General features: G+C 35.1%; 1 protein-coding gene across 1 annotated transcript in view; it reads left to right on the forward strand.

Annotated features, from left to right (window-relative positions):
- The window catches only part of LOC129753477 (uncharacterized), a 36,599-nt gene extending 22,208 nt beyond the window's left edge, over window positions 1–14,391 (forward strand). Inside the window, exons 3-4 of the mRNA XM_055749295.1 lie at window positions 12,021–12,518; window positions 12,846–14,391. Coding sequence (XP_055605270.1) covers window positions 12,021–12,514 — 494 coding nt within the window. The 3' untranslated portion in view covers window positions 12,515–12,518; window positions 12,846–14,391. The remainder of the gene's footprint in view (window positions 1–12,020; window positions 12,519–12,845) is intronic.
- The last annotated feature ends 843 nt before the right edge of the window (window positions 14,392–15,234 follow it).

The following is a 15,234-nucleotide window of genomic DNA, read 5'->3' on the forward strand; positions in this document are numbered from 1 at the left end:
AGAGAGCACTCGCACTTTACCGGAAACGGCCCCAGAGTCGCAATCGGACCATCATCCAACCGGAATCGTCAACAACCGGAGTTGACGGAGAAAAATAAGTGGCGCAACAAGAGTCAACTTCTCTCGATCCCCCGGCGGACAGAAATGGACAAGGACTAGGGCAGGAATCTCTTGAATTCCATTCATCCACCGCCCCAGAGTGCTTTCGCTTGGTCCCAGGACCACTCCCGATAATTGAACGCTGGTCGTTAGCTTTCCCCGTGAAACGGCTGGCGCGGAGGGCTTGAAGTTTTTTTTCTGTAAATGCCACCGATTTTCCGCTTTCTGCATCATGAAATTTATTTTTCTAAGTGCTATGAAGCGAGAATTGGTTTTGATTTCGAAATACAAATGGATGGCCAAATGTTGGGTTGAGCGGATGTTGATGTCATTCTATCGAAATGCTAAAGAGAGCTTGATCAGAGTTTTATAAAACTTTTCTACTGTAGCAAATACATATTAAGATTTTGAACACATTTCTTTACATTTCTCAAAAGATACTAACAGTTGACATACTGGTGGTAATTTTCTGCACCTAACCAGAAACTTCATGACACTTAAGTATAGGCTCCAGAGAGTCTATTGATATTCATGCTTGAAAAAAAAATGCATGAAATGTCAATGGAAGTGCAGAGCTACCTCAACAACAGACATATTAAAATTGTGAGTTTACATACTCGCACTTTTCCATATTTGCAAATCGATTTTATTTCGTTAAACTCAAACTGCAATGATGCCATCGGTAGGTTCAACTCGGAATCAAAGGAAACATCAGAAAGACGGACGTACAGTTCTGCGCAGCGATGCCAATGTGCCTGATTTTTCAGGATTCAGGATTACCCCGCGTTATTATTTTTACTTTGCTATGCTCAAGGACTAATAAAATCGTGTACACGAGTGGCGATTCCCGCTCGTCTACGATTTTTACCCGTAAAGGTTCGCCAAAGCGCGAGCAGGCTGTGAAAAAAAATCCCTTAGGTTCGCGAACCATAGGAAACACGAGCGAAGCAGTCCAACCAACAGACGATTCTTTTGGATTTTGAATCCTGTTTCGCTCGTGGAAATCGTAACATAGGGTTAGTTGCCCTACTTTGGACCCTTTAAGCGGTGGTTTTTAAATAATCATGTTTTTCTCATAAATGGACGGGAGTTTTATATCTTTTAAGAAATTTATCTACAGTTCATATTCCTATCGTCAAGTTTCAATAAGATTTTTCAATGTAGGTTTCACCGTTATTGAAAGATTTGCAATTATATGGATGATCAACATTTCCATCTTTGAACCTACTGTTCCCATTTTGGTAGTAAACTGGTACCTTTCATTGGACCTATAGCTAAAATTCTTGTAGAAAGAATGATTTTTCGAAAAGAAATAAACAAATTTATTATATTATCGTAAAAAAGTATTACAGCTTTTTAATGATAAAAACAATTATGTTTCGTTTATCAATATTTCAAACACTTTTACTGCCCGTCAGCTCTATCAGCAGAACAAGAGCTGACACTTTTTTGTGATCACTTTCTTGTAGTTTATTTGTGTAAAGCTGACAAAAAAGCAATGAATGTTCAATATTGGTTCTGAATTATGCCCCAATTAAAAATTCGCATATTTGTTGATTTGATGATGTTGAACTAAAGTTTTGGTGATGTTAGGTCTAAAAATGGAACATCAAAGTCAAAAGTCTCCTATTTTTGGACCCCTTACAAATTTTCCGTATTTTCCATTAGTTTTCATTTATTTTAGGAGAAATAGGTAGTATCATTCATATTCTTCTCATTGAAATTAGTTTTCCTTAAAACTTTGGCTTGGGCAGTAAAAAAACGAAATTTTTCCTTATTCACTCTCATTTCTCAAAACGCGCCCCACTAATTGATATGTCTGATTTATCACTGATTAGTAGGTACATTTTTAAAAACATTGAAAATTTTATTAGAAGGACTTTTTATGGTAAAAAGCGGTATGATAGGATTCAGGAAGAATAAGAGTTCATTGTGTGCATAGCAATATCTTTATCCTTTGCTAGCTAAATGAATTATTCACAATTTTTGGCGTTTTAGGACTAAAGTAGGCTCTAGGTCCAAAGTAGAAACACTCACCCTACATGAAATTTTTTCCCCGCGATTTTGGCTCACGAACCATTTAGCGAAAACGTTCATGAACTTTTTTGGGGAGGGAACGCGTGGTTATTCGATTTTCTTCCGTAGGCAGGCTGTGCTTCTCTTTAGGTAAGCGTACGGGTAATAATTTGTGCTTCAAGCAGCAGCAGAAAGTTCTTCATTTTCCACTGTTCTTTCAATTATTGTATGGAATATTTCTGTTTTATTTTTAAGTTTATTAAAAAAAATTTTTTTTTTTGATAACTTACATCGTTTTAAGATTAACGAAACTTTAAATATTAAATCAAATTCATTCTGCCATGTCAACTCCTGGGTGGTCAATTCAATTGAACAAAACTTTTTGACAAAATAATGGATTAGAATGGACACAAAAAGACCCTAATGATCTTTAACAACCGTTTAAGGAATAAATAATCAAATCAAATCTTAGAGCCTCACAATTTCATCCAAATCACTACATTTCTGTAGTAGAGGTTGAGTGTAAAATTCCATAACTGTTAACATAAGGTTAACCTTCCAAAGCTGTTTGTAAAATTTCCGTGCAAATCAATTTTAGATAAATTTGACCTGTAGTTTACGTACGTTCTCCTGGCCGCATATATTGACCGATTTCGATGAATTTTAATAATTTATTCTAGTGTCTCAATATCGAAAAAATAAGTCGAAATATTTTACTCGATCATCAGTATCTGATTCCGAATGAAAAAAGTCCCGAAAAAGAGCTCTTTTTAGAATGCTTATAACTTCTGACAGGTTTCGAATATTGCGCTGATTTTATAATATTTGGAATTGTCAAGAATAAATCTATCCATGGATGTATAAATTTTTGCTGTCCCAAAGGAAGTTTTGGCCACTATACCGGAACTTCCGGTAGAAAAAATTCTTACTTCAAAAAAGTCATCCAATTTAAGCTTTGCATTGCTGTATCTCGTTTACCAATGGAACCGATTCTCTAAATTCAAATAGTAGTTTTTTTTTCGTTAACTTTATTATTATTTTCGTAGAACATAGTTGGTTCCTCAAAAATCTCAAATTTAAGATTTCAGATTTCAGATTTCAGATTCAGATTTCAGATTCAGATTTCAGATTCAGATTTCAGATTCCAGATTTCAGATTCAGATTTCAGATTCAGATTTCAGATTCAGATTCAGATTTCAGATTCAGATTTCAGATTCAGATTTCAGATTCAGATTTCAGATTTCAGATTTCAGATTTCAGATTTCAGATTCAGATTTCAGATTCAGATTTCAGATTCAGATTTCAGATTCAGATTTCAGATTCAGATTTCAGATTCAGATTTCAGATTCAGATTTCAGATTCAGATTTCAGATTCAGATTTCAGATTCAGATTTCAGATTCAGATTTCAGATTCAGATTTCAGATTCAGATTTCAGATTCAGATTTCAGATTCAGATTTCAGATTTCAGATTCAGATTTCAGATTCAGATTTCAGATTCAGATTTCAGATTCAGATTTCAGATTCAGATTTCAGATTCAGATTTCAGATTCAGATTTCAGATTCAGATTTCAGATTCAGATTTCAGATTCAGATTTCAGATTCAGATTTCAGATTCAGATTTCAGATTCAGATTTCAGATTCAGATTTCAGATTCAGATTTCAGATTCAGATTTTAGATTTCAGCAGTTCCTCCTGCTGCTGAGTTGGGTGGTGGATTTGGTGAGCGACAAAAGGATTTGTTTCTCCCGCAGCTACGTGAGGGGTTCGAGATTTGTACACCAACCTGCTGAAAATGGGGGCCAAACTGGATGAAATCTGGCAGGTTTCAGTAAATTCGAAAAACGTTGCTACAAATTTTCAAAACACCACACAAAAAGTATGTCCATCGAAAGAGGAGATTCTAATGAATCTCTAGGTATATTATAAAAAGTGACCAATTTGAGTTCAAATTTTAGAGAAATCACGCTAACAAAATCCCGTAAATTAACCGACATGAGGGGAAGTTTGAAAAATGTCAAAAAAGATGTGAGTTTCATTACAATATACTGAAAAACTTTTTTTGAGAAACCAACTATGTTCTACGAAAATAATAATAAAGTTAACGAAAAAAACTACAATTTGAATTAAGAGAATATTGACCCGAACGACTTTGGAAGGTTAAATTTGGAAAAGACAACCATGATTCCATATGTAAAGTTTCAATAAGAAAACATATGCAAACGTATCAATGATTATTTTGTCCAACGACTTTTGCAGAGAATTGAATTCTTTTTAACTTATAAGAAGACGAAACAATTTTCCAAGAAGAGAAAAAACCCGAATTACCACACCCGGACTTTGACCACAATAACGGGACGGTAGTTTTTAAATACTACAATAAATTCATGTTATTCTCAATTCAAATCTTTTTAAATAAAAAAATGAGTATGATACTCAATCAATGATAAAAATCGATAGAATTAATGATACGTCGGAAAATCAATTACAAATTTGCATTGTTATTTTTAAATTATAATAATCTCTAACATTAACTCCGAATCCGATTTTGATCCTACTACTGGATTTGAAATCATCGTTTATTACCTGAATTTCCTTCGATTGATCTTCTTGAACTAATTTTTTTATCTACCATTTTTTCGTAATTTTCATGTACTTATAATCTGAAGATTATTTTTCGATCATCAAAATTCACAACGCAACTTTAAAATGAATAACTCCAAATTAATTATTCATTATTTATGATTCAAAACTACCAAAATTCTTTTTATGGGTTCATCACTCTATGTTTCGAACTGTTAGTAAGTACGGAGTTTATTTTTCAGATTTTATTTTAACATTTCTGAATCCGCTTATACGAATTTCGCTATTAAAATTTATATTTTCTCACTCTTTGCATAGAAGAAACTTGAAAATAACAAAGGGGATACAATTAAAATGCCGAAGAAGCACATTTCTAGATTGGACTTGTAGTTTTTTTTTTTTTTTTTGGATCCTACCTCCACCCCATAGATACATCTTTTTAGGAGTGGGAGGAACTTTTTATCCTTCGAATAATTAAATCAATATTTTTTCTATCTGTTACTGGGCCAGATCGCATCCTTTCGAAACTCTATATACAAATTTGCCAAATTTGACGTTGTTTGACATCAGAAAGGACAAACTTCAATTCACAAATTATATACATCGTTTGAATTTGCAACATTGGAAATTATTTTCAAGTAATTGTTATGAAAACTTTGAAAAATCGATTTATTTCATCTGTCCACGCGTTGCATTTGGCGCAATCAACAACCATATGGAGACAAAATAACGAAACGGAAAACACGACCATCAAGTGTGCAATGCGTTTTCCAATTTGGTTCACGAACCAGAATCGCGAGGTTCGCGAGGTTTTCTGCCACGGCTCGCTCACGATTTTCTGGCGATCGGATTCCCCTTGAAAAAAATCCCCTACAATCACGTGTTTGCTGAGTCGCGAACCTACTGTGGTCAGAACTTTTGTGAACTACGCGCGGTTTTGTTTCTTGGGTGCTCCGATGTGAATACGATTTTTTTAGTCCTTGGCTATGCTACTTGGCACCCCTGCATTATTGGTTGAAGTTGCAGTTGTTTACCGGTAGCACTACGAGCACACACATATCTAGGTAGGATCTTCAAGTGCAATCTAAATTCCCTCAAAAAGATCCATCCACATGCATGTGCTGCATCATTGGCGTACAATTCCAAGGTATACACGGCTAGCATTTCACTAATGCTAAAACCGCCAACCTTCATCATACTATGTGTGCCAGGTTATGTCACGACCGGGATTTGATCTCATGATCGTTGGCTTAGAAGACAAGGATGCTATCCTCTAGGCCCACGATCTGCTGCCTCCTATGCTCTCAAGCAGTGCTGCAATTTTTCGGAAAGCACGAATGATATTGACTGTGAGTTTCTATCAGTGTAAAAAGCTTTAACTGAAATAAACGGAATAGAAAAGTCAACAAATATAAAAGCTTCTGATCAGCTCGGTCATCCTCGTGCGTACAGAAAGCTGTGTGAGTATGTCTATCAGTCAGAAGAAAGCTCACTCGTAAACCCGAACTAACTTTTTTCACTCGGCTGCCACGAAAGCGTTTTTCGCTTAGGCATTTCTGTCACTCAATTTATCGATCAGTGACTGCAGCTTAAGCATTCAATCAGTGTCAGCGAAAATTGCTGATAATTTCAGCAAGCTTTTGTTTTTGCCATTTTTGCAAATGTTGAATTGGGGTTCGAAAAGAAAACGCGACCTGAAAATCGCTAAGACGATACGATTATTCAAAGGGGGGACAGGAGGATAGATCGTCTAAGGTGCAAGACAGTTTTGCTTCAGGATTCCAAACAGACGCCATCTACACCGACCTGTCAGCCGCTTTCGACAAAGTGAACCATGAAATTGCTATCGCCAAACTCGATCGCATTGGTTTTTGTGGGTCTCTACTGAAATGGTTTCGCAGCTACCTGGTAGGTCGGAAACTTATTGTCCGAACGGCAGGAATCCTTCTCTAACCAGTTTTTCGCCACCTCTGAAGTGCCTCAAGGGAGCCATTTAGGACCAATACTATTCTTGATTTATTGCAACGACGTGCTGCTGCTCCTCGATGGACCAAAATTAGCTTACGCAGACGACCTGAAGTTGTTTTATCCCCATCTCTGGCCCTGACGATGCAAAGTTCCTGCAGGACCAGTTCCACCTCTTCGCCTCCTGGTGCGATGTCAATTGTCTGCCCTTGAATCGTAGTAAATGCGCAGCAATTTCTTTTTCCGTAAGCGGCTTCCATCAAATGCTGTGTATTTTTTCGGCGACGAGGCTATTTCTCGAGTTGAGCACATGAAGATCTTGGTGTCATTCTTGATAAACGGATGGATTTCAAGATTGACACCAATTACATCGTCGAATAAAGCTTCTAGAAGCCTAGGTCTACTGTTCCGCATGGCGAAAGACTTCAAAGATATTTACTGTTTGAAGAGTCGTTATTGCAGTTTGGTTCGTTCGATCCTTGAATACGCCCTCTGCTATCTGGTGCCCTTATTACCAAAACGGCTCCGAGCGTATTGAGGCTATCCAACGGCGTTTTATGAGATTCGCCCTTCGACACCTGAGCTGGCAAGACCCGTTCCGACTTCCCAGCTACGAGAGCCGCTGTCGCTTAATCGACATCAACACGCTGCAAGCCCCGCAGGACCAATATGTGATCTGTTGATGTACAATAAATAATAATAAATAATATAAATTTCTTGAGGATTGAATTTATGATAATTAAAAATGACAAAAATATGACAACTGAAGTAAATATATGACGAAAATCTCAAAAACTTGACAAATGTGGTCAAAAACTGACAAAATCATGACAAAAAGTGATAAATATGTTGAAAACATGATAAAATTATAACAATAATATGAGCAAAATGTGACAAATTTGACTACAATTTGACAATATAATGACAACAATCCAAAAATTAAGAAAATATTATGTCATAAATATGACAAAAAACTGACAAAACATAACAAAAATAAGACAAATATCCGACAAACCAGACAAAAATTTGACAAGTGTGATAAAAATATGAAATATAACACATAAATAAAGCAAAATTTTTACAATACAATGACTAAACATGACAACAAAATTACAGAATTATGACAAAATCTATATATATAAAAATGAATTTCTGTCTGTCTGTCTGTCTGTCTGTCTGTCTGTCTGTCTGTCTGTTCCCTATAGACTCGAAAACTACTGAACCGATTTGCGTGAAAATTGGCAGATGAGGGTATTAGAGGCCTGAAAAGGTTCCTATAATAGTTTGGGACCCCTCCCTATTCCTGGAAGGGGGGAGGGGGTCTTTCATTTAATAGTAATAAGTCGTCATAACTCGAGAATTGATCAAGCAAATCAAACCAAACTTGGCATAGGTGGGAACTTGGGTGCGAGGAATATTTCTAAAAATATTTGGAACCCCTCCCTCCTTCGATTGAGGAGATAGAAAGGGGGGAGGGGGCCTACCTTACAATTTTGTACAGAACGGGAGAACTAATCAAGCTAATAGAACCAAATTTGGCATGGGAGGGTAGTGGAATACGAGAAATGGTTCAATAATTATTTCAGACCCCTCCCTCCTTCCAGTGGAGATACAGGAATAAGGGGGGGGGGCTTTCATACCTTTTTTATTGGATAACTTGAAAACTATTTGAGCAAATGAAACCAAATTTGACTTGGAAGGGTGCTGGGGTACGATAAATAGTTCTATGAATATTTGGTACCCCTCCTTCTTTCCATTGAGGAAAAAGAAAGTGGGGAGGAAGCTCCTTTACAATTTTCAGTATAACTGGAAAACTAATCAAGTAAATGGAACCAAATTTGGCGTGGGATGGTATTTGATTACGAGAAATGTGTGTATAGTAGTTTGAGAACTCTTCGTTCTTACAGTCTGAAAATCTCAAGAGTGGAGGGTGCTCCCATACAATTTGTTTCATCACACGGGAACTTTCCCAGCAAATGGAACGAAATTTGGTTTGGGAGGGAATTTGAACAGAAGGAATGTTTCTGTGAATATTTGGTACTACTGCCTCCTTCCAGTGGGGTGATTGGAAATAGAAGGGGGAGGGGGGGTCCTTTAAATTTTTTCACATAGCTTGAGAACTAATCGAGCAAATGAAAACAAATTTGGCATGGGAAAGCATTTGGATACGTAAAATGGTTATTTCTTCTTTTGAGACTTCTTTCTCCTTCAATTGGGGATACAGTTAGGGAAGACGGGAGTACACATACGATTGTTTTGCATCTAACTTATCTAACAAATGGAACCGAATATGACTTGGGAACAATCATACAATCGAGCAAATGGAACAGAATTTAGCATAGGAGTGTATTTAAATACACGGAATGTTTGATCTTTATCCCCACCTTCCAGGTAGAAGATAGGTTGGAAGAGGGGCTCTGATAAAAATTTTATAGCATAACTTGACAACTAATAAAGCAAACGAAACCAAGTTTGGCATTAGAAGGTATCGAAGAACAAGAAATGTTTTTCCGGTGGTTTGACACTCATCCCTCCATTAAGTGGAACGATAAAAAGTGGGGGAGGGTCACTTATACATTTTTTTAATATTTCGATAATTAATCGATAAAATGGAACCAAATTTAAATGGGAGCATATTTGTGTACGGGCAATGTTTCTTCGATGGTTTTAGGCCCCCTTATCATATACAGACCCCGTTCGTTTTTGGCAACATTTGATTTTGGCAACATTCGATTTTGGCAACATCCGATTTTGGCACATGTGCCAAAATCGAACGGTTTTTAGAAACAACATTACTTCTTAGTTTTCGTTATAACAGGATCAAGTTAATTTAGACAAACACCATAAATACGTTTTTATGTTCTAAAATGGTGATTGAATGCAACAATAAAAACAAAAGTTTTCAAAACAAACTATAAAGTACTCAAATATGACAAAAAGATGAAAAATTCAAAAAGTTAAAAAACAAAATCAAAAAAAATACTGGAAATGATAAAAAAACAACTAAAAAAAAAAATGAAGAATGACAAAAACAGCAAATATAACAAATGAAAACAAACATTATAAACAAAATAAGAAAAGTGCAAAATGCATCAAAAACATAATGAAAAAAATTAGAAATGACTTCAAATGGTCGGAAATTGACTAAAACTATCGTTTTTGATAATAATAATAGGTATTTTGTAAAAATAACCGAAAAAAAAGTTGAGTAAAAAAAAACCGTTCGATTTTGGCAACATTCGATTTTGGCAACACAAAATATACGAGCGTGTTGCCAAAATCGAACGGGGGTCTGTACATATCTTATATAAAATGGAGAGAGGGTCATCCAGTTTTTGAATAGCTCGCGAATTTATAGCGAAGGAAGACATATATGATATGGGATCGTATTTGTATACAATAAGTGTTTTTCTGATGTTATGAGACCCCCCTTCTTTCCATTAGGGATATAGGGATGGGTAAAAGGGTCCCTCTCACAATTTAATTCGAGAACGAATGGGTGAAATAAATGTCCCTTGACGTTATTTTGATTCATAAAATGTTCTATGAAAGCTTGAAACCCACTCCATATTAAAAAAGGGACAGCGAAGATCCATATATAAACAAAATATTTTGGTATAAGTTATAAACTTATGAAGCAAAGAGATCCAGAGTCATAAAAAGGATTAAAACACGGATTAAAAATAAAAATTATTAAGTTTTTAAAATAAAAAAGTTGTAATTTTATTTCGATGAAATATTTAAATAATTTTTTAATTGAATTTAAAATTTTGTGCAAAAAAATGAATAGTTGAATAACTAGGAACCACAAATTTCAATAAATTTTGGAAGGTGTAGCAAAGCACACCGGGTCAGCTAGTATGACATAAATTTACCTATAAAACGACTAAAATTTGAAAAATATGACTTATGTGATGAAAATATAACAACATTATGACATAAATCTTATTATTATTATTATTATGATAAAATTGACAATAAAATAAATAATGTGGTAAAAAATGACAACAACCTGAAAGATACCACATTCGTAATATTTAATCACTTTGTCTCATTTTTACATAGTTTGACGACATAGTAAGATTTTTGTTCTTTTGATTTCAAATTTTCAAATATAAAAATTTGTTTCACATATTCAAGTCATGATTTTGTCAATTTATTGTCATATTTTTACCACGCTTGTCATAGTTTTGTTATATTTGTCATATTTTATTCAATGTCGTAAACATTTGTCATATTTTTGCCATGATTATGCCATTTTCGTCGTATTTTTCACCGCCTTCGTTCTAAGTTCAAATAGAAATTGTATAAATGTTCACGTTTGACAATGCTTCTGCAAATTTGAAAAAGAGGAAAACAGGTTAAAGATTTTAAATGAGGATTCTGTAAAATAATGCCAAAACAAAGCAAATGAATAACACAAAATAATATTTGCAACAAAAATGCATACAATCTACTTTGCACAAAACCGATAAATCGAGTGCATTTTTAACCAAAATTTAAATTTAAAAAAAGAAAGATATAGCTCCCATTTTCCACATTCTGTTCTTTTGCTCTTTTTTTAATTGTTCGAAAATCGTTTGTTTTTATTTATAGAACACAGAGACTCGTTAAAACTCCTATCTTTGGCAGTTTTGGTTTTGTTCATAAAATTAGAAAATATGATCAATTTATCTAATTTTAAATTAAATACTTGAAACTTCATTAATTCCCCCTTGGGGAAAAACCGAAAGGGGGAAGTGCCTGACTAAAGAAAAATTTGATATTTTTTCCGGCCTTCATGTTGGTAAACAGTTAGCGATTAGCGATTAGCGCTTTAAGCTTATAGCGATAACTTTTTTGGCACATTTATCGTATTTAATTAGCGATCGCTAACTTTGTTTGAGTTAGCGATTTAATTAGCGGCGCTAATTTTTCAGTTAGCGATGCCGAACACTGCAAGACACTGCAGCAAACTCGTCTTTCATAAACTCGAATTTGTACTTAAGTCGAAGAATTACACGGGTAAAACGTTGAATTTACTGGTCACAACTCTAATGCTCAACTTTACTCATTGAAGACAATCAGAGATTTTTTATGATTATAGGAAATGCTGAATTTTGGGTGTGTATATAATTGAATTGTTTGATTCTTACAAGCTTTTCTTTCTCGATGAGACTGGTTTAATTTGAGTGAGGGATTTGATCCTGAAAACAGGTCAAGGGTTTTTGACGTGCCTTTAAACTTGCCGTGCCGGTTACTCAAATAAGTTCAGTATGAATGTTTGCACATTTGCGTGTTTAAAGTCCTAAACATATGATCCAATACATTTTTAAAATTCTGAATCTTTAAGTAGAAAATTTATTTTCTTCCTCCCCAGGCGACGTCGAACTGCGAATGTGCGGAGAACCATTGGCCATCAACGACTGCAAGAGTGCCAACATGGTCGACTACTGCTACTGCAACGAAGATCTGTGTAACAGTCTGACGCGTGTGCAAATTCGACGTCGCATCGAGGATGCCCATATGGGAGTTCACTCACAGCATCTACGGCAGAATCACGAACACAACAACAGCGACGACGAGGATCTTACCGAATCTTCCGGAATGGAGGATACACTTGCGCATCACGAGAAGCATGGTCGACCGGGGGGTGATCGAAGCCTGCACCATGAACGGAACTATCAGGATACCACTCAGATCATGGTTACGCTCAGATCTACTCCCAGTCATGATCGACGAAATGGAAGTGGTAGCGAAAGTGCATCGGGGTCGAAATCATGGATTGACAGTAGCTCCGGGGTTTTGGCGATAGTCTGCGGGGTTTCGTTGTGGCGGTTTATGAGGTTGCGATATCAACCGGAAGTTGTTTAATTAGGTGAGTTGATATGAACGATCTATATTAGATTTATTATACATAAAAACCTATTGTGAACTCGACGAGTAACTATAACAAAACCAATCGAAAACAATGACACACTTGACTTAAGTTACTTATGAGAACGGTTTAGAAAAATTGCTTCGAAAATTCTTACGTGAAAAAGAACTTTCTAATTGAAAAAGGATTGCTAGTTGATTGACGTCAAATTTTCATGTTCAAAACATGAACAATGTGTCCCTTAATTAACAACACATCACATCAGAACAAAAAACTAATATGTCGAACTAACGGTAAATATTTTCCTGTCATCTTTCTCTTTTGCAGCAATTGGCGAAAGGTATAATCCGGATCGCTCCCCATCAGCAACAGCAACTGAACTAAATGCATTTGAAATGCAGCACATCAAAGGACTATACAGAGAGAGCCCAGAACGCCCGAAGCTTAAAAAAAAGCAGAAAACGGGAACCACTCAGCACTTCCTATACGTATTAGGTTTTTCATTTCCTATGGAATTTAAACTGTAACTATTGAACTCGACGATGGAGGCAAACAAAACAAGGTGTATTAATTTCTGCTAAAGTTATCTTTATTTTCAACGAAAATGTGAAACGGTTAAAAAACAGACAAACCTGTGATGGCGCTTTCGGGAAGCTTCTAAAGCTTAAATGGACCGAGCGAAACAGATGGCAAATTATTCGATTATTTATTGTTTAAATCTTTTATTTAGGGTAAGTTAACGTGCAGAAGTTTTAAGTTAGAAATTGTAAAACATCGATCGCATCTTAGGAAAGCGATAAGCTATAAATCAATAAAAATGCTCACAATATCTGGTTTTGACGAAAACCATACTCGATAAAACTTTGCTTACAGTTACCATCTTCTCTAAAACCTTTATTTCTTTTTCATTATCATTGCAAAAAAATAAGGCGAAATAATGGTACTAGTTTGAAGACAATTCATCCAAATGACACGCAAAATGCCATGTTAAATGAACATCGATGTTAATCTGTACATAGGAGATGTAAATATGGTAAAGTTACGACCATCTGGAATTCGATTTTTCGTTAAGAGTGTAGAAAGAATCAAAAACATAATTTTGAGGCATGTAAATTTCGTTCTTTCCTTAGGCTTCCTCCCAAAAATGTATGTTGTGACTATTCCACTCCACTTGACCCCGGATATTATTATGTAGAAGCTAGAAAATTTCGTTAGGAGTAGTGTTGTAGATTTGAGTGATCTATAAGAAGGCAACGACTAAAATCCCATTCCCTAAATTGTAGGGGGTGGGGGTAAACGTGTTTGTATAGTTAAGCGTACATAGTGCAAAAAAAAAACTCCTCACAATAAGACATATTGTAATAAGTGTTTAGCGAGAAAAAACCAAAACAAAATCGAAATGTGAAAACGATTGTTGATTGTTCAACTCTTCACTCGAACACAGGTATTGAATCTTTATGATCGAATCGTGAAACAGTTATAGAAGCGAACATGAAAAAGAAATTAGTTTAAAATAATCTCTCCCTTAGATATCTCATGATCCCAGCCTGCCTTCTCAAAACAAAGAAAAACGATAAAATCCCTTACATCCGATGGTATAAATAAAACCGAAAAAATATTTAATTTCAAAATTTTGATTTGTGTTAAGCCGTACTCAAATCAACAGGACGAAACCAAGCTTCTAAGTGAATTCCAAACTAATTTGAAGGTCAACAAAATGACGCTACATCTTCATATAATCACACCTGCATAGATACATACCATTCATAACCACAAAAATACTTACACGCATACAGACAAACCATACAAAACACAGCAACGGATGTTGAAACTACTTGCCATATCTGAGAAACAAGAAATCCAGAAAAATAAACGAGGAATCATTAATACTGAAAGATTGTTTTGTTCTGTTTTTGAGACTTGGTTGAAGAATTTATTGTCCCTGAATTTTATTTCTACAACAAAAAAAATTGTATCTACCTCGAGACAATACAATCATCGTATTTTTTTTTTTTTTTGTAAATTTGCACTTGTGCGATCCATAATGAACTTACAAAATTGGAGACGGTGCATCCAAAATAATCCGCACGTAGGGGCTACGTTAAAAACTACATAATTTTTATCCAATTGATTTTCACGTAGATGTTACGAAATCTACGAAATCGATATTTGAACGCGTCCTTATACGAATTTGTGCTTCATGGGACGCAACTACATTTTACGTGAATTTTTTGTCAGTTCAACGCGGTTTGTTTATGAAAGCCACGAGGAATGTTTTTAATATCCGAATGAAAGTATTTAAGGGTGTTTTTTTCATCCCGTTTTTTGTTATTTTTACTGATGAGTGAAAAAATCTAATTTTTTTGTGAATTAAATTTATTTTCACTATCTTTGCACATCTTTACACTACACTTTTTAAGTATAAAAATCACTTATTTTTGGACATCTTGCAACGCAGCTTTCTTTTTGGAATCCTGTAAAAATTGAAAAGTATACATTAATAAAAAAAAAGTATTATTTCAATAAAAAATATTTTACCTGTCTGTTGTTCCGTGAATGGTGTTCCGTTGAACATCTTTTTCGGACAGTCCCACCAAAGAACGATAGGTCATCATCAGTTCCAACGGAATAGCGCTTTTATCCAGTGCCATTGCTATCAGAAAAATGAAAAACAAAAATTAGCTAATTGCAATTAAGAATTATTATCACTTACCGT

This window comes from Uranotaenia lowii, chromosome 3 (genome assembly GCF_029784155.1).
Source record: "Uranotaenia lowii strain MFRU-FL chromosome 3, ASM2978415v1, whole genome shotgun sequence".
NCBI classification, from domain to species: Eukaryota; Metazoa; Arthropoda; class Insecta; order Diptera; family Culicidae; genus Uranotaenia; species Uranotaenia lowii.